General features: G+C 44.6%; 2 protein-coding genes across 2 annotated transcripts in view; both read left to right on the forward strand.

Annotated features, from left to right (window-relative positions):
* The window catches only part of CDC40 (cell division cycle 40), a 48,200-nt gene that overhangs the window by 13,314 nt on the left and 14,091 nt on the right, over window positions 1-20,795 (forward strand). The window contains exons 3-9 of the mRNA XM_066606937.1: window positions 6,319-6,448; window positions 7,321-7,404; window positions 8,109-8,248; window positions 8,623-8,719; window positions 10,211-10,350; window positions 18,576-18,650; window positions 19,704-19,749. Coding sequence (XP_066463034.1) covers window positions 6,319-6,448; window positions 7,321-7,404; window positions 8,109-8,248; window positions 8,623-8,719; window positions 10,211-10,350; window positions 18,576-18,650; window positions 19,704-19,749 — 712 coding nt within the window. The remainder of the gene's footprint in view (window positions 1-6,318; window positions 6,449-7,320; window positions 7,405-8,108; window positions 8,249-8,622; window positions 8,720-10,210; window positions 10,351-18,575; window positions 18,651-19,703; window positions 19,750-20,795) is intronic.
* Window positions 12,940-18,085, forward strand: LOC136632202 (uncharacterized). The gene is made up of 2 exons (XM_066606923.1): window positions 12,940-14,965; window positions 16,303-18,085. Exons 1-2 carry the CDS (start codon window positions 13,909-13,911, stop codon window positions 17,889-17,891), a joined length of 2,646 nt encoding a protein of 881 aa, XP_066463020.1. The 5' UTR covers window positions 12,940-13,908; the 3' UTR covers window positions 17,892-18,085.

Genomic DNA, 20,795 nt, shown 5'->3' on the forward strand with positions numbered 1-20,795 from the left:
CACGGGGCTGACAGCTAAGACAATGTAATCAGTGCTCCCTGGGCAGAACAAAGCGTGCGGTCCTTCTTTTCAGCTGTTCTGTCGAACGATGGGTTTCATGCCAAACTGAAATCCATCGTTTGGCAAAAAAGTGGAAGATGGACACATTTACATGCAACGACTATTGCTCAAAAGATGGCTTTTGAGAGAATTTTTAGCGTTGATCGTTAGGCCTTAAGTCCCTATGTACAGCGTATGATCACTTTATTCTCAGATGCTGCTTTTTAGCTCCACTCCATTAGGGCATCATCTGTGACTACAGTTTATCCACAGGGACTTTCGGGCTCAGGGACGGAGGTTGGAGTGGAAGCTTCCGCTCCAAATACACAGGGATCGGAGCGGAAGTCTCCACAGTGACCTCTGTGTAGTGGTTGGCGCTTGTAATTGCAGGCACAGCTCCCATTGATATCAGTGAGAGCCATGCCTGCAGTTACAAGTATGGCAACTACACAGAGGTCACTATGGAGACTTCAGCTCCGAGCTCTCTGTATTTGCGGCGCTGACAGCATGCGCCCGCTCAGCTGATTGGCCGGGGTCCCAAGCGGCAGACCCCAGCCGATCAACTATTGATGACCTAATCTGATGATAGGCCATCAATAGTATTTCACTGGAAAACCCCTTTAAGCAAGGAAAGAAAAATAACTAGTACTGATACACAATTAGGGACTGATTTTTAATAAGTGAAATTTTTAGGGTGACCACAGCTTATCAGAGACATCCCTGGTATCTTTTGTTATGGCCAGAATTTCCTTGCAGTATGATCCGCTATGCACAATGTATGATAGGACAGGGTAGTAGACCTCCATTTGTGGTCAGTATGAATACGAGCAGCCATAAAGATTTCCCAAAAGAAACAGCTAGTGTAAAGGGGATAGTTCCCAGTACTCTTCTGATTAGTCGGCTGATATCATGCCACAGATGTACCCATCTGCAAGATCGCTAAATGTGTAATGTAGTTCCCGAAAGACCACACTGTCTAGAAAAGTATGAGGAGACCATAGGACAGAATATATGTAGGTACCAGATATGTGGATATCCAATATATCCTATGTAGGACACGAAGGTCTCCATCAGTAATGCCAGCAACTATTTTATTGTGCATTCTTATGCCAGGTGTCAAGAGGAAGAGTAATGCTGAAACTACGTTCCCAACCATACATAAGTCCAAACTGGGATTAAGAGGTGGAGCCTTGAGGATACTATAGTTAGATAAGGTCACCCCATTTATCCGCGTAAAAAAACACACGTGGAAAACAAATTGCAGCATGTTCTATTTTTGTGTGTGTTTCGCAGAGGTGCACACAGAAATGTCAGTGATGGGGCGGCTCCGCTCTGCGCGTACGCCGGCTTGCTGGCAGTCGGCAAATGGTGGAGACGGAAGACTCCGGGAGCGGGTAAGTCGCTGCAAGAATTCTCGCAGCGGGATCTGACCCAGCCATCTGCAGGCAGACTTAGTATGAGGAGCTAGATAAGATCAGTGGCAATTAAAGGTCACACACATTTTTCTGTTCCTGTCACACTCTGGTGGTCACCTCTGTGTATTTCGGTCACTTTCATGCAGTACAGCCCCCTGTCTGATGTTTATCAGGCACCATCTTGAGGCGGAGATTTTTTTTTTTACAATCACTTTTTCATTAATCACATGATGCATCAGAATAGTATCATAAGGTTATATCATTCTACATGCATGGGGGCACAGTTTAATTATCATTACCATATTCACCTAAAGAAGCTACAGACAATAAGTATACAGTCAGGTGGGTGAACTGTGATCTCCGCTTATAGCTATGTGATCATCAATAACTGACCGGAGTGTCTAGACCCCCATCTAGACTGTTTCTATGATAGATTCGTGTAAAAGCATCACACAATGCTGAGAATCTGACTAGAAAATGAATCCCTAACCCCAATCTGAGCTGGTCAAAAATGAGATCACATGACCAACCGAGGGGGAAAAAAGGCTGGAAGTTTCAGACCAAGAAATATTGCACTTGCCGCCTGTGAGCTACATTCACGCAGGCGGCAAGTGCAATATTTTTGTGAAATTGCGATCCTTAGGGGTGTATTTAATGCGCGCTAGAGTATCACAAATATTTCCATTTGATTTCAATGGGAAACATCATATCGCACTCACATGCAAGTGCCATGCAGTCTTTAAAGGTCCCATTCAAACCCATGGGCTATGCATTCCGAGGAAATGCCAAAAGATAGGACATGCAGTAATTTTATTTATTTTTTTACCTTGCAGCATCGCTGTGATGGATAAAATTGATCATGTGAATAACTTCATTCAAAAGAATGGAGTTCATATTTGCGTCTCTCTCAATGCACGAAACTCACGCGAGAGTCTCGCTCTTGTGCATGAAACCTAACCAAGCTAACACTAGTTCACTTTTATGTACTGGGGACATAGCTTCATAGTGAATGAATTTAAAAAATCATTGCAGGAAGGCCCTTTAAATGTTTGAGTTCACAAAGTTTCCTTCATCGGGGTGTAATGAGAGCACAAATGGCTCTAAATCATCAGTTTTCCTCAAAGAAGGAAACTGTGTATCATCTTTGACTTAATGTTCCTTCTCCATTGAAAATTGGAAGGTTTCAGATCTGGGGAAAGAGTGGGTTAGAGGGTATGGGCATTGTATTTTCAAATACAAACCATTTAATTTACACCACAGTTGAGGCACAAAGTATTCTTAACTGTTGAAGTGTATTGTGCTATAGGTAAGGCCCTATAGCATGGAACGATGGTAGCTCAAAATTCGTTTTAATGTCCGAAAGTGAGCAAAAATCATTACACGTAAACGCGGGCAGTCGTGCACCATTCGTTCACTTGTCATTTGTTACTGGTTTTTAGCACGCATAAAAACCATCATTAAGCTGCTCAAACTTCATTCCGTTTTAATGGAATGCATGCAGTCTTTTGCGCTTACTGATTTGAGGGAAGTAACCAATGTACTCATTGTATTTGCCTTGCATACAGAATGGGTACATTTTTTACTCTGCCAGGAGAAGACAATGGAATCCTGCTGGCCAGATGATCCCTTGCATAAACATAAAGTTTAGAATAGATGGGGCATCTACTTATTTATGTAGGTACATTACATTCCTGGATATTCGCGGTCACCTACTGGCCCTTATAAATTTGAAAATAGACTGGTATATTCTTAGTGTTTCAGGGTATTGGTGTATCTTTACGCCACCAGGAAGTACTGGTGGAGTCAAGTTTGACAGGGGACTTATGCCCCCTGTACATGATTGGCTGCCGAGCTGCATAGAATGTAGGTCCTGGCAGCTCACTAAAGATTGTAAGGGAAAGCATATATTGTATTTCAGCCGCACTTCAGTAGCGGTGAGCGATTCCAGCGGCCTCATTGGTTGTTGGGTACATCACCCCCCCCCCCCCCCTCCTTGGAAATGTGCACGAGTGCTACTTCACAAGACCAGCGGGGGGTTTGGGTTAGGGTTAGTTGCCGACCCTCCTATGGCCCTGCTGCTACTTATTTAACGGGCCGGCCACTAGTGCACATCCCCAAAGGGGGGGGGTGTACCCAACAACCAATCAGGTCGCTGGAATCGCTTACCGCTACTGAAGTGCGGCTGAAATACCAAATATACAAAGGGAAAGCATACATTACAGGCTGCCATCCGCAGCTCCAAGGTATTTACCCGCCGGCCGCTCAAAATGCGTTCTAGCACAATCATACCGTTACTTCCCGGCCTGGCGACACATTCACCGCAATGAAGGGAGCCTCAGCAGGGACAGCACGGCACTGTGAAGCCGCTTCCGTGCCGGTGCTGCAGAACGGAGCCCACAGCCGCCCCAGACACTGAATGAAAGCCACGCCTTGCCTCACCGGAGATTGTAGTGACATGTGCTGGTTGCCATGCAGGTCCCACACTGCAGCCGCGCATTGGCACATCGGCAACGGCCTTCCCTGTCTGTGCAACCCTCCTCTGTATTGGACCGCAGAGCAGGGTTGCCATCAGGGAGTGCAGAGTGAGGTGAAGTAACTTGGCGCCATATGAATTTTGTAGAAGCTGTTGCCCAGCACGGAGAACACAACCGCAGGGGTACACAGCACTACAGCAGGGAGCCAAAACCACCCCGCCCGGGGGACAGTCAGCTAAGCGAGGTGCAGCACAGAGACAGCTAACAGCACCTTGTAATACCGTTTTTCGGAACGAACCAGTATAAGTGTATTTTTTTTTTTTCTTTTATAACTCTATTCAAGAAATGGTTAGGGATCGCATGGTAACTTGTAAAAATAAACATTTATAATTCCACTTCACACTAGTATCTAATTTTGTCAAACTGATTCCTAGTTTTTAGAACAGTGTTTCCTAAACTTTCCAGCCTTGGGGAGCCCCTGGGAAAAAAATGTTGCTGCAGAGCACCCCTACCAAAAAGAGGGTGTGGCGTTAATGACATATGATTTTTACCTCTGATATTCCAGTCACCCGGCAGCCTCTGGGACACTTCCTAATCAACTTGACTAGTGGCGCTGCGCTTACTAAAGGCTGCCGGAAGCCCGGTGAGGCGCCGAGAGCACAAAGACTTCGGAGGTGAGAAGGGAGCGTGGTATGTTCTGAAATCGGCTGGAGAAGCACAGTTGATTTAGAGTCAGAATCCACGCTGATGGTGTGTATTTTCTGTATCTTTCGAAGAAATGTTGTGATTTTTGGCATAGAATTTTCTGCTGACGATAGTCTGCAGCATTTCTGCTATGTGTAAACCTACCCTAAGGCTGTGTCCATACGAGGCTGATTTGAGGCGGCATGTTCATAGCGGATATTATGCGGCATGTCGGTAGCGGAAACACTGCCTCACAGCCCACACCAGTTGGTGGCGGGTTTTGACCCAAGTTTTATCATGTATTTTTGTGCGGAATTTACGCACTCATTAAGAGATCAATTCCACAGTGGAAAGAAGGGCATTAAAGTTGGCATGCTGCGGGACTGCACACCACATGTTAATTTCTGCATGGGTATCGTGCACGTTTTTTCTGCCGCTTGTGGACTAGATTTGGAACTACTGTAAATGCTGTGGAATTCCTGTGCAGCGGGTCCCCTATCCCTGCTAGTTTTATTAGGGGTGGGGGTTAAATCAAACGATATAGATGGATAGATATAATTTTTTACATTTTTTTTATAGCAGTAATAGATTGAAAAGTTGCGGCACTCTGGTTGGGAATCGCTGGTATAGGAAGTATTTGTTGAGGGCCTGGACGTCAAAATTGAGGTTGATTGATTTTTGTGTGCATTGTGGTGTTACAGTATAGCATCTCTGATTTACTAGTGTTAACTCAAAGACCTGATACTGTGCCATACCTATCTAAGAAACACGTAAGTTTGGGAGAAAAGTGAGAGGTTCAGAGAGAATGAGTAATATTGTTAACAAGCAGACTAGCTTTGTATTCTTTCCCATTGATGGAGACATCTGTGATATTGGAGTTAGTGCTAACTGATATGCTATTATCAATTTAAACATGATTTAGGACTAAATGCTATATATGTTCATGTTATGCCTTATGATTTGCCTTAGGTTTTAATTCTACAGAGTTGTCTAAAACTTAAAGGGGTTGTCCCGCGAAAGCAAGTGGGGTTATACACTTCTGTATGGCCATATTAATGCACTTTGTAATGTACATTGTGCATTAATTATGAGCCATACAGAAGTTATTCACTTACCTGCTCCGTTGCTAGCGTCCCCGTTGCCATGGTGCTGTCTAATTTCAGCGTCTAATCGCCCGATTAGACGCGCTTGCGCAGTCCGGTCTTCTGGCTGGTGAATGGGGCCGCTCGTGCCGGAGAGCTAGTCACCGCGTCGTCATCGTAGCTCCGCCCCGTCACGTGTGCCGATTCCAGCCAATCAGGAGGCTGGAATCGGCAATGGAACGCAGGGAAGGAGAAGAAAATCCATGGTGCACCATGGGAGAAGACCTGCGGTCCACCGTGGGAGAAGACCAGCGGCGCCATCTTCACAAGAAGAAAAGAAGCTGCAGAACGCTGATGCAGGTAAGCGCAATGTGCTTTTTAAAAACTAACCCATGCTTTCTTTTTAACAGGGCAGAATGCGGGGGTAAGTGGAAAAAAAAAATTTTTCACTTTCGCCGCGGGACAACCCCTTTAAGACTGTATAGTGACCTAAAACTTTCTGTCCTAATAAAAACTCAATGTCCTGAACTACACAGATAAAGTCACCGAAGTTTTGTATATTTATACTGTAATGTTTTGTTGAAATTTGTGTGTGGAGAAAATAAATGTATCTTGTAATTGCAGCTTGGACCCAACAATCCATTTAAAACCCAGCAGATGGCAGCTCCAAGGAACATGCTTTCAGGATATGCAGAACCGGCACACATAAACGACTTCATGTTTGAACAGCAGAGAAGAACATTTGCAACATATGGTAAGAGAGATGGAATATTAGAATCGCCCTGTGGATTTCAGTGAGAAATGAAGCTCCTAAAATGCTTATTTGCAGCATGTTTAGAGGGGTTGTCCGGCCACACAGGGTGAAATTTTTGTTATAATGTTTCTTTTCCCTAACCATTTTAAAACACAGCATACATGGGTTCAAAACACCTTGCATATTACCTGTTTTATTTTTTTCTTATTTTGCAAACTGATGTTGCAAGCAGATTTCGTTGTGCTGCAATCCCACAATGCCCTGCTCTGCAGAGAGGCCACACAGCTATGTAGCAGAGCTCAGCTGTCACATTGCAGAGAAGCCAAACAGATATGTCGTTCTGTATTGGCCCCAGGAGTGACAGTGACTCCTGTATTGGCCACATAAAAACATACTCCCCTCTTGTTTCCTCCATCAATACTGCAGTGCAGCTACAGTGGTCCTGTGCTGGTTTCCTTTTGTAAGTGAGCAGAAATCAAGTTTCTGCTGATGATTACTGCAGCTCTTCATGTGTACTGCTCCTGGCATCATAACTCCCATTGCTGAGCTGTGATGCCAGTAGTATGGCTTTTATTCTACTGTGCTCATTGCAACACTCTGAGCAGTGTTAATTTAACCTTGCAAGTCAGTTTCCTTACTGTGCTTGCACTTGATGTCTACATCTTGTATGGTTCTGCTTTGTGCACTCTTCAACAGTTTATTTCAATAGGTATGTACCACTTTATTGTACAGCTGCAATATTTTTGTCCTCCATTTTTATGGTTACTGACTATTATTGTCTTTATCTTGCACACCAATGAAGCTCTATTTGGTTAAAAAAAAATTCAGCCGATAGGAGAGAGAATTATTCTTGACAACCCTTTCTGTTCCAGGCTATGCCCTAGATCCATCACTAGATATTCAACAGACTTCCACAAAATATATTGGCTCAGTTGATGATGCAGAAAAGAATCAAGGTAAGAACTTGATTTGCAGCATTGTGTTTGACTGCCATTTAAGCAACGCCACAATTTTCAACATATTTCTTGACATTTTATTTGTTAGTTAGGCTGGCTGCACACGCTGCACAAGCTGGATTCTGCATGCGGAATCCCACAGTGGAATCAGTTTGTGACCTCGGTCAGTGACCCCACGCACCTGCATCATCTGTATTGCGGATGACTGCAGAAGCTTGCCGTCGGTCATGCACAGTATAGATTTAGAAATATTTATATTTTTACATTTTCTGCACCACTGCTAGGTGATGACGCGGATACCCGCCACCAATCCACAGCGTTAATTGTGAATGGACTGTTGGTCAGACGACCTCTATTGACTTAGAGGCCTACGCGCAGAGTCCTCAGCAAAATAAAGCATGTTGTGATTTAAAAAATTTTTTTCTCCTCTGCTCGCGGAATACCCTTTTAATGCGCGTGGTTTGCTGCGGCTTCTTGTGGGCACCACAATAAGAATTTGGTCATGTGAAGCCATCCTTAGACTCAAAAGTAATTTGAAAATGGTAGCAAAAACAAGAACACCCTTTTTGAGAGCTCTAATATCTCTTTCGCTTAGTGGGACTCCTTACATTCCTGTAGTTTGTTACAAATAATGTTACCTTTTCCCAAGAGTTAGTTCCAATTATATTTTCTTGGCTCACAGCATAATTCATGTTCTCTTTTAGGTTTAACAGTGTTTGAAACTGGTCAGAAAAAAACTGAAAAGCGGAGAAAGGTGAAAGGCAGTGATGCATCTGACATCGATGGTTTCCTAGGTCCTTGGGCAAAATATATTGATGAGAAAGATGTTGCCAAACCATCTGAGGTGAATATGAATTCTTGGACATAAAGTAGAGGGGTTGAAGTTGTTTTCTGCAAGCATTTCTGTTGGGCATCTTATTTTTGCCTATAGAGATGTCTATGGAAAAAATACCTGAAAAAAGGGCCATAATTAGAGAATGCTGTGTTGAGAAATAACATTGTAAACCTAAAAAATGATGTTACAGTAAGCTAAAGCACAACAAAATGCAGTCTATCCATTCTATAACTCCCTATTAACCAGCACAACATCTGGCTGCAACATTTGTTGAGATAAATGTAAACCAAGTGTCTTCTAAAAATGCTGTGGGAAACCACTCTGACATTTATTTATATATATATATATATATATATTTTATTTATTGCTTTCTTGATTTTTAGGAAGAGCAGAAGGAACTTGATGAGATAACAGCAAAAAGGCAGAAGAGAGGCAAACAGGAGGATGATAAACCTGCAGATGAGAAGACAATTTTGCATGGTACCCTATTTATAAGTAGTCATTTCATGTTTGCGTATTTTGGCAGAAGGATATTTATAGAGAACCTGTCTGCTCTTCTGACATCTCTAATTTTAATGGGTTGCCTTGTCCTATGTAAATTCCATTCATTGTCCTGATATCAACTCTATTCTTCTTATGAATTTATTTGGCACAAGAGAACGCCCCCAACATATTGATACCATGTATAAGTACTAATTCTAAGATGGAAAGGGGGGCTAGCTGAGCTATCGAAATGACTGTTAGCCCCCTTTTTATATACATAAGGAAGCAGGACGGAAGCCATTTTTTTAAAAACCTTGGCCACCCTCTTTATTCCCCCAGGATTTTTGGTACATCTTTTCTTATAATTCTATATTGTACCATCCCCCAGTTATTCCTCTCACATTGTACTGGCATTATCAGACTGTGTAGGAAAACCCCTCCAGGGTCCAGGGTCTTGATTGGGATCGAAGTGATCACCAATGAAAACTTTAATTTGTAGATGGCGGCAATTTACATTCTGGTCACCATTTGTGACAACTTCCATTATGCACTGACTTTACCAAATCAAAACAAATTCCTTTTATGTATATGTGCCATCTGCTAAGTGACTGTTACTGAAAAAATATAAAGTCACCATTTTTTAGAAGTGGTAATAGAAAAAATGAAAACGTAAAAAGGCTGCAGCTGGAAGGCGTTAAAATGTGAATTGAAGACCACTATGTAAGATTTCATAAGAGGTTAAACTTTCAGAATTTGGACCGGATTTAATGGTCTGTACTATATATGCTCTCAGCCGAGATTATTCACAAAGGGGCTGTAGGGTTACCCTGTTATACTCGACACGTAAAGTTGTTGTGTTCACAGCTGCTTTTTTTTTTTTTTTCTTTTTCTGGCTTCCATCTAAATCTCCAGACATAGTATTCAGATGGAACCCTTAATCGAACCAAAGACACTCTGACAAGATTTCTGTTCATTTTGGAGGATAGACTAACATTGTCGGCTATGCTATTTTATCCTCCAAAATAAGCAGAAGTGAGCTGCAACTTTGTTGGTTGTGAAACAAATTTTCATTTTGCATAATTAAATGCAGTCGGTCAGGAGTTTTGCTGATTAAGGCCCCCTGCACACAGGCGGAAATTCCCGCAGAATTTCCGGCCATGGAAGCTGCCATAGGATTGCATTAAAAAACGCAATCCTAGGCAGACGGCCGGGATTTGTCTGCGTGAAATCACACACGGAAAACAAATCACGACATGCTCTATTTCTGTGCTATCTCGCAGAGGCCCACACAAAAATGTCACTCCCGGGCCGCTGGCAGGTGGCACATCACAGAGCCGGAGGCAGGTGAGCGCCGCACTGGTCCCTGCAGCGGCGCGGGTCTGCAGGCGGCCTGAAAAAAGAACACCCTCTTTCTTTCAGCCAGTCTCTAAGCCAACTGTTTAAAATATTATATATTTTTATTTATTTATTTATTTTTTTCCCTTTTAGTTAAGGAAATGTATGACTACCAGGGTAGATCGTATTTACACATTCCTCAAGATGTTGATGTTAACCTTCGGTCTTCAGAACTGCCCGAGAAATGTTATCTTCCCAAGAAACAAATTCACGTTTGGTCCGGACATACAAAGGTAATGTTAATATTGCACATACATAATAGAATGCAGAAAATGCATTTTTAGCTATTTTATCTAAAAGGACGGAAATTATAAATGTAACATTTTTTCATTTTGTAACAAAAAATGAACTATACTATTAACGCTGTACATAAAACCTAACTCAATGTAATATTTTATGTTCCTTTTAATTTAATGTTAATAAACAATCATTATCCAGTTGTTTTGAGCTTTTGCCAGTAAAGCAAGTCATTGAAATATATTTTCCTTTTCACAATTTTCTAGGGCTTCTCTTTTAGTGTCCTGAAAGGTTTTGCTTTCTGGTTAAGCAGTAGGGAATTGCTGCCTTAAAATAGAATGTCTTGTTGAATAGTTTAGCTATCACAATTATCGCAGCAATCCACTGAGACATTGATGTGTTCTATTAAAACATGCAGCCACTAACGTCTTGCATTCCTGTTCTTTGTATATATTTTTTTCCCCTTACAACTATTTTTAACATAAACAACGATAGTAATAAAGCATAAAATGTATATAAAAGTTTTTAAAAAAAGGTTAAAATTAGTTTATAATAGACAATGATTTCATACTTTCCTAAAAAACTTCTTACATGTCCTGTCACTTGCTCAAAGGGGGATGTAAATATAAAAGAAGAAAAAAAAAATACCTAAAACAAAATTGGTAAAACGACGTTGCCCTACTAGAGGGTAATAGTGATCCTGAATGTGACCATTTTGTGCCCTTACCTACAATCCCACCTACGAAATTGGGATAACTGTCCTGGCAAGGGCAATACCAAGCAACAACAAAGCTACCATAATTTTGGTGCATCATACAATAGGTAGTAGGTAAATGGTAGAAACCATATTCCAAATCAACCGATATTATGCTATAATAGTTACATATACAGATAGTCCCCGTCTTGCGAACATTCGACTTACGAATTTCGCAAGATACGAACTATCTGTCCTGCACAGTATGATGTAATGCTATGGCATTACATCATACTGTGCAGGGACCAGACAAGCTTCTATCAAGCCTGATAGAAACCTGTCCGGTCAGATCGTGGTTGCTAGGCAGCCGGGGGCCTTCTGAAAGGCCCTAGGGCTGTCTATGCAGAGCGCCTATCAAGCCATGCGCTTGATGGGCACTCTGCATAGGCAGCCCTGGGGCCTTTCAGGAGGTCCCGGGCTGCCTAGCAACCGCACAGCGTCCCGCGATCTCATCGTGGGACGCTGTACGGGCCCCCTGAACGTCGGGTGCAGGCTGTTTCTTACAGCGGGCACCCGGCGACAGCAGTTCCGACGAGCCGCGCCGCTCGTCAGAACTGTTAACACTTTAAATACCGCTGTCACAGCGGTATTTAAAGTGTTAACAGTTCTGACAAACGGCGCGGCTCGTCGGAACTGCTGCTGCCGGGTGCCCGCTGTAAGAACAGCTGCAACCCGACGTTGTATGGAGCGGGATCCACCCGCGATCCCGCTTCCATACTACCATTTGTTCGACTTACGAACAAAATGGACTTGCGAACGGGCTCCCGGAACGGAACCTGTTCGCAAGTCGGGGACCACCTGTATAGTGCTTTAGAATTATAAGCTCATTCTTTTCCCCCAGTCATGATATGAAATAAATCACATGGGCCAGCCTTGAAAAGATTTTGTTTTTCTATGAAACACCCAGAAAAGAAAACCTAGCAGAAACCATCTCATCAAATAAAATATTCATCTTTATTAAACACCATGATTAAAATAAAATGCAAGGCGAAATGTGCATTGGGGGTGCCGTCTGAAGGGCTGTGTCTGTTTTAATATGTATATTTAGTAGTAGATTTCTACTTGTATGCTGATTTAGTGCTATTGGTTTATATATATATATATATTTGCAACTTGCACTTTATCTAGATTTACTAGTGACTGACATACCTTGCTGTGCACTTCCTAGTGGCTTGCCTAGTGTTGCCTTTTGCATACTTGCACAGATATTGGTAATGGCATACATGTATAATTTTTTGTCTACATAGTACTTGCACTTGATTATATTTTTTTACTTGATTATATCGGCATGTGTGTTTGCAACTGGGATTTGACTTGGTCTTGTCTGCACTTATATAAAGGGCCTTAACTGGTTATACTATTTGGGGGCGCAATTCACTTTCCTCTCATTATCTCAGAATTGTCTTCAACATGTATTCCCAGGGAAGTTCATCAACACCCCGACTCATTGTGGACAACTAATTTAACTTAAAGATGTCGTCTACCACTAAATTAATGATGCCTATCCTCAGGGTAGGGCAACAATAGGTGATCAGCAGGTGTCTTCAGCATATTGTAGCGGTTGACGCTGGTAATGCAGGCACAGGTTCTATTTACAATGTGTACGGAGCCATCTGCTTCCTCCCACTGCACAGGGAGGGACAACAGCTGCTCGGCTCGCATCACAGGCAGTGATCAACTATTGATGACCTATCCTGAAGATAGGTCATCATAGTTTAGTGGCGGACAATCCCTTTATACTCTGCTGTTACGTGATTTTGTATTAAAGAGAGTAGCCCTGTGTAAGGTATCAGATAATTCTATACATAACATACTTGTATTTCCAGAGCGTCATCCCGACGGCCCCATTACATATGGAGGTTGCCCTCTGACCCAGGTAGGGACAGGAAGAGTTTAAAAGCACCTCCCTTTCCACCCATGCTTCAGTGTCTTCCTGTCCCTACGGTGGGACAGAGGAGCAGCTCCAGAGCTGCAGGAGATAGGAAGCTGCGGAGGCAAGAAGACTTACCGCAAAGAAACACTTACCGCACGCTGTGCGGCCCCCCTGGAGGGGTAGAGGTCGGGGCCGCACACTCAAGAGTCCCTGCATCCCCGACCTGCGCTGCCGACGGAGCCGTCAGTCGCCCAGTAGCGCTGGTCTCCCTCGCGCGGATCGCATGTTCGGGCCGCCGCTGCTGTGATGGGATAGTTCCTCCTGGCAGGGGAACGGCAGCGGCGGCCTCCCTGGACCTCGGGCGCATAGCGGTGACGTCATCCGGCGTGGTGACGTCACGCGCACAACGTAGGGGGCGTGGCTACCGGCGAAAACCCGGAAATGGCGCCAAATTTGAAAATCCTCCCCATAAAAGCAGGCTAAACTCCATGGAGGTTCCTGCTGACTGCCAGACAAGTGTATGTGAGTATGTCTACCCGCGACAGCTCAGCACGTGAGGGAGAGATTGACACCCTACCAACTGTAAGTAGGCTATACGCCAAAACATGCGCAAATGGTCACTTGTACAGCGGATGCATATATGTTCCCTTTCTTGTCTCCCCTCTCCCCCACTTTCATGGGTAGATGGATAAGGAGGGTCCAAAGAAAATGGACCCGAGGAAAAAATCGAAAAAATGCGTCCTCTGCAACAAAAGGCTCGAGGAGAGCTATAAAAAACCCCTATGCGAGGAGTGAGTGTATTACCGCAAGTAATGCTCCTGAATCCAACGCTTGCACTGCTATAACAGTGAATTGCTCTGCCTTCACAGATGCACGGGGAAAATTCTCGCAGAGGAGAAAGCAGCATTCAAATCCGATATCCGCTGCATGATAAGGGAAGAGCTGCAGGCTTCCATGGCGTCCCTTCCCCAGGCCCAGCCAGGTCCGTCACGGGTCCCTAAAAGACCTAGACAGACCGAGTCGGCGAGTTCGATCTCCGGTGAATCGCTGGAGCTCCTATCCGAAGGGGAATTAGAGGACCCACCGGTTCCCATAGAAGACGAGAAGAAATATTACTTCTCATCAAACGACATTGCGCACCTCATCAAGGCGGTGAGGGAAACAATGCAAATTGAGGAAGATAACCCGCCGAGAACAATCCAGGATGAGATGTTTGGCGGCCTCCGATCTAGAAGAAAGATCATGTTCCCAGTCAACCAGACGCTGCAGCAAGTGATCATAGATGAATGGCAGGAACCGGAAAAAAGGATCACTGTTCCAAAAGAGATCCGAAACCGGCTCGCATTCGCTACCGAGGACGTCCGCCTGTACAGGGAAACCCCCAAGGTGGACATCCAGATCGCAAAAGTGGCCAAGAAAACCCTCTTGCCCTTCGAGGACACCTCCCAGCTATCCGATCCGATGGATAAAAAAATCGACGGATTAATGAAGAAAGCCTGGGAGGCAACATCCCTCACCATCGAGGCTAACATAGCCTCAACCTCAGTGGCTAGATCCATGGCGCTCTGGCTAAACAGGCTAGAAGCCTCCATAAAGGATCGGGCCCCCAGAGAGGAGTTGGCCAGCTGTCTCCCCCTCTTAAAAATGGCTACCGCCTTCCTGGCTGACGCATCAGCGGAAACGGTAAGATACGGGGCAAAAACCGGAGTCCTCAGCAACTCAGCGAGAAGGGCACTATGGCTGAAGACTTGGGCCGCAGACATTACATCCAAAAATAAGCTCTGCGCCATCCCCTTCCAAGGGGAATATATGTTTGGGCCCGTCCTGGACAAAATCCTGGAAAAAGTCGGCGACAAGAGTAAAACCCTGCCTGACAGACAACCTTTCAGGAAACCATCCTTCCCGAAGAGGATGCGCCAGCCTCCTCCCGAAGTTAAAGGGAAAGGGAAGACTGGAAGATGGTCGTACCCCAAGGGAGGTCGGGGTAAGGAAGTCCAACCCTCCCCTGAACAAACAGGGGGTAGATTAGCGGGCTATCTAAGCCAGTGGCAAGGGGTAACGTCTAACCCCTGGGTACTCCGAATAATCGAAGCAGGGTACCAAATTGAATTCCACTCGCTACCCCCTAGGAGATTCCTTATAACCTCCCCGGGGTCCCTACAGGAACAAGGGAACCTCATAAAAGGCGTTCAGGAACTTAAGGACCTAGGGGTCATTACACAAGTCCCCGATTACGAAAGGGGTGAGGGATTCTATTCCCCCCTATTTCTAATAAAAAAACCGAATGGTTCCATTAGGACTATATTTAATCTTAAAGCCCTAAATCAATTTATCTCGTACAAAAAATTCAAGATGGAAACAGTAAGATCCATCGTCCCACTAATAGATCGAGATAGTGTAATGTGCACCATAGATCTTAAAGATGCATATTACCATGTCCCAATAACGGCAGCCCATCACAAGTACCTGAGGTTTGCTCTGCGGGAGGGAGACAAGATCCAACATTACCAATTCACGGCCCTTCCATTCGGAATCTCCACCGCCCCTCGGGTATTCACGAAAATCGTTATAGAGATGGTAGCCTACTTCAGGCGGAATCAGATCCGCATATTTCCGTATCTGGATGACTTTTTGTTGGTGTCAAGGACGGAGAAGACCATGCGTATAGACCTATCCATGGTCTTATCCACCCTAAACAGTTTAGGGTGGATAGTGAACAAGCAGAAGTCCGACTTGAACCCTGGTACACAAAAGGTGTACCTGGGAGTATTACTAGACTCCCACATCCAGGAATCCCGGCTTCCATCATCTAGGAAGGAAGACCTCACCCAAAGAGTAAAATCCTTCTGTCAGGCTACGGCGGTTTCCATTAGAGAAACAATGAAGGTGCTGGGCATCCTGACGGCTTGCATTCAGATAGTCCCATGGGCACAGGCCCATACCCGGCAATTACAAGGATTTATCCTTGCCAACTGGGACAAACGGCAGACATCCCTGGATAAGAAGGTGAGCCTGTCCGTCCGAGTCAAAGAGTCCCTACGCTGGTGGACCTCACAGAGGAACCTAAGCAAAGGTACCTCTTGGTCACAAGAATCTACCGTACCCATCACAACAGATGCCAGCAAAACGGGATGGGGAGCCCAAGTAGCCGACCAAAATCTACAGGGGATTTGGGACCCCCAAGTAGCTAAACGCTCATCCAATTTCAGAGAACTAAGGGCAATCTGGGAAGCCCTTCAGGCGGCAGAACCCCTTATAAAAGGAAGGCATGTCAAAATCCTAACCGATAATATGACAGCTCTGTCATTTGTTCGTCACCAGGGGGGAACGCGACACCCGCACCTGCAACGACTGGCAACAGAGATACTCCGCTGGGCGGAATCCAACGTGCTGTCCCTCTCAGCGATCCACTTAAAAGGGTCCACAAACGTCGCTGCCGACTTCCTGAGCAGACAGAGCATCCATCCAGGAGAATGGGGACTGAATCAGCGAGTCTTCGACCAACTAATCTGCCAGTGGGGAGAACCGCAGATAGACCTGTTCGCCACGAAGAGAAATTCAAAGTGCCAGGACTTTTACTCGCTGAACCCCAGAGACAATCCACGCGGGGTAGACGCCCTGTCCCAAAGCTGGGACATGGACCTAGCCTACGCCTTTCCTCCCTTCCCACTGATCCCCCGCACCCTCAGGAAAATCCAAACCAGCCGGGCGTCAGTCATACTAGTTGCCCCTATGTGGGACAAAAGGCCCTGGTATCCCCTGCTAAAAGCCTTGGCGATCCAGGGTCCATTCCTACTACCAGCCGTAGAAGATCTTCTCCTCCAGGGCCCACTAACATACCCAGGGGTCGAGAAATTGAAGCTAGCAGCATGGATGCTGAAAGCATGATACTGCGTGGGAAGGGACTCTCCCATAATGTAATTACTACCCTAACAAAAAGCCGTAAACCTATCACGATAGCCATCTACGATAGGATATGGAAAAAATTCACAGAGTTCTGTAAAATAGAGCCAGGGAAAATCCCAGGAATTGACATTCCCGTAATCCTGGAATTTTTGCAGGCAGGCCTAGAAAAAGGCCTTAGTCCTAGAACCCTTAAAGTCCATACAGCAGCACTAGGGTCCTATCTAGATTTTCCCTTGGCAGAACACCGCTGGGTGCGTAGGTTTCTCAAAGGGGCAGAACGGCTTCGACCCTTTGTTAGAGAAACCTTTCCTACCTGGGACCTAAATATAGTCTTAACTAGCTTTTGCCAATCCCCCTTCGAACCCCTCTCACAACTCTCCTTGAGGCTGCTCACACTAAAAGTTACCCTTTTAGTTGCCATAACATCGGCTCGGAGAATAGGGGAATTGCAAGCATTACAATGTATTGAACCATACATGGTAATACAAGACGACAGGATTACCTTCAAACTAGACCCAGCCTTCCTTCCGAAGGTAGTGTCAAAATTTCATAGGGAGCAGACGATCACTCTGCCCTCCTTCTGTCAAAATCCCCGTAACGAGAAAGAGAGAGAATTTCATAACCTAGACGTTAGGAGAGCTGTTCTAGCGTACCTAGAGGCCACCCGCTCTTTCCGTAAAAATAATAACCTCTTCATTCAATTTCAGGGGCCGGCAAAAGGAAAGACGGCAACTAAGAGCACCATCGCGAGGTGGATCAAGACCGCCATCCAAGAGGCATATAAAGCCAGGGGTCTCGACCCTCCGGGAAAAATTAGAGCCCACTCCACTCGCTCTCTTTCCTCCTCTTGGGCAGAAAAAGGCCAGGCGTCTGCCGAGCAGATCTGCAAGGCGGCGACCTGGTCGAGTATACATACATTTACCCGACATTACAGGGTTAACGTCCAGTCGGACAAAGACCTGAGTTACGGACGTAAAGTCCTTCAGGCAGTAGTCCCACCCTAGGGCCACGTATAATTTGGTATACTCCATATGTAATGGGGCCGTCGGGATGACGCTCTGGAAGGACACGGATTACTTACCGGTAGTCCCTTTTCCAGGAGTCATCACGACGGCCCATAGTTCCCTCCCCTTTAAGAATAATTTATGTTCTTCAAATGTAAATATGACCGAATAAAGGTAAAATTTGGTTTAGTAAACATTGTCCACCGTAATGATTTATAAGTCACTGAAGCATGGGTGGAAAGGGAGGTGCTTTTAAACTCTTCCTGTCCCTACCTGGGTCAGAGGGCAACCTCCATATGTAATGGGGCCGTCGTGATGACTCCTGGAAAAGGGACTACCGGTAAGTAATCCGTGTCCTTCCCAATCAAAAGGTTCTGCCAGATAAACGGCTCATTAAGCAATAAATTACACATGACTTGCAGGTCTCCCAATGTATAGGAGCTTATATAAGACACACTGCTAGGAAGAATAACCGAGAAAACTCAGTGTAGAGTTATAAGAAAAGATGTTCCCGAATTATTGTCCCGAGGAATCCTAATATTTGCAAAAACGGACATCTCCTGATCGGTCTTTAATGTTTTTCATAGTGTGTGCAGATAGGATGAAAACTAGACCCAGAAAATTACAGTAAATAAAAAATGAAATTTTTAGAATTTAAATCAGTCTTTCTTGCTTTTCTTTTAGGGTGTCAGTGCTGTAAGACTCTTCCCCCTTTCTGGCCACTTGCTATTGTCTTGTTCCATGGATTGCAAGATTAAGGTTAGTAATTTTTCCATTTCATTTATCTTCAATACATTAAAGTTGTTAACTGAGGTAAACATAGGTGAAAGATTGTCAGATCACTGCCACTGCATATTATGTCAACCTGTAGTCTGAGGCTGTGGACCCTTAAAGCTTGTATTCATTGTGTGGGGGGAAAAGGGTTGATCCAGCTCTGGACGTAATTATGTGTAACATTATTGTAACCCATTTAAAATCCAGATAACGCTCAATGAAGTGGACCCCAAGGTGTATCTGATGCATCACACATCTTTAGTTATAGCAGTCATAAAATACCTGCAGGCTATTGATTTCTGTTAAAATATTTTTTTCCCCCTCTTATAGGCTAATTTCGCGTGGCCTGAACATGCAATTTTCCCATGGATGTTAGGTGTTTGTGTCAAAAATGCCGCACATCACTTCAAGGAAGTAGGATCGGCAAGTGTTTTCAATGGGAAACGCCACATCACACTCGCATGCACCTCGCACGCCGTGTGATGCCTCTCCTGGCCGCATTGAAAACAATAGGCAAAACATTCCAAGGGAATGCCCAAACATAAGACATATATATGACCTCATTCGAAAGAATCAGGTTCCTATTCATCCAAGATTTGTAAGTCTTGCAACACACATCTCACGTGCTTTTCTCGGCCGTGTGAAAGTGGCCTTACAGGTAGCTTCACGTGCTTAGAAGTTCTTTACATGTTTATGAATGGAGCTCTTCTTTTGTGATATAGGCCACATGTTTGTTGCTACAGGCCATAAGTTACAGGAATATAAATAACCTGCTGGTGATTTGATTGCCATAACAAAGGATGCATAATGTCTGATTTCTTATTGAGGTCTATTACATTGAATGGGGTCAGAATGTGCTCTATGTACCAATGAGTCTGAATATAGTGGAATGGGTTAGCTGTTTTTTCTTTGATCTATTGTGTAGGCATTAAAAGCCTGACAATTGCATTAAGTAGGCATTGAATATTTTCAAGGATATTTCAGACCCTACCAGTTTGCTGCATTGTCATCTTAAACGTTTTCTGCAATCTGTTTCAGCTTTGGGAAGTGTACAATGAGCGAAGATGTTTACGGACCTTTATAGGTACAGTTTTAACTTAATTATCCCCTAAACGTCCTTAAGGTGTGCTCAGAATATATACAGTTTTTGTACAGAAAGGAAAAAAAATACCTAGGAGTTGTCATTTTGTGGCAAAACTCTGCACAGGCAGTTGTGGTGTGATTAGATGAATGGTCTTGCCACCTTGGCCTATAAAAAAGGCTCTCAGAGGCTACTTGTGTGTAGTGACCTCTTTCCACTTGTGTAGAGCTTGTTGACCACTAGATGCCTCTAGAATGCAATCAGAGATTTCCTTCAGTTAACAGAATTTAAGAGGTGTCGCATTATTTGAATGCGAGGAACGGGATGATCATATCAACGAGTTGCCTGCCACCGTGACTCTTCTGACCAGACTGTTAAGAGATGTTGGGACCAGTGGATGCGTGAGGGCATACACACAACGCAACTGGGCTCAGAATGCCCACAACAGACCACCAGTAGAGAGGATCATCTGATCGCCCGACAAGCATGAGCAGCACCAGTTGTTTCATTGTCTGCCATCCGGATGGCACCATCATTACAGGCCTCTGTCTGTCGGAACCATTTCCAAGCACTTGGCTGAAGGACATTTGGTCTCACAACACCTATTACATGTACTGCCTTTGACACCCACAGTCTCCTCCGTTTTCAGTGTTGTCGTGAATGACTAAACTGGTCTGCTATAAAGTGACCCGGGTTGCCTTTAGCGATTTAAATTCAGGTTTAGTTTGGGAACTAACCATGGTCGTGTTCATGTCTGGAGACGTAGGGGTTAGTGCCTCAGTTTTGCATTTACAGTAGAGCGACACACTACCCCCACTGCTGGGTGGTGGGGGTTTTCACATACTACATTCAGTCATCCCTAGTAGTGGTTCGAGGGACAATGACAGCTTAGCATTTAACATGTATAGGACTTTCTGGGATGACCACTTCCACAACCTACAAGTTTGCACGATCTAGAGGCTCAGTTACACCAAATGTGGACTGATAGGCTGCAGGATGCCATGTAGAACATGTAAGCTTCCATTCCCGCCTGTATCTCATATTGCATT

Source organism: Eleutherodactylus coqui, chromosome 1 (assembly GCF_035609145.1).
Source record: "Eleutherodactylus coqui strain aEleCoq1 chromosome 1, aEleCoq1.hap1, whole genome shotgun sequence".
Lineage (NCBI taxonomy): Eukaryota > Metazoa > Chordata > Amphibia > Anura > Eleutherodactylidae > Eleutherodactylus > Eleutherodactylus coqui.

Coding starts and splice junctions, on each gene's coding strand:
- LOC136632202 (XM_066606923.1), top strand. CDS start 13,909: ATGATAAGGGAAGAGCTGCAGGCTTCCATGGCGTCCCTTCCCCAGGCC. Junction 14,966..16,302: donor GTACCCCAAGGGAGGTCGGG/GTAAGGAAGTCC, acceptor GTTCGTCACCAG/GGGGGAACGCGACACCCGCA.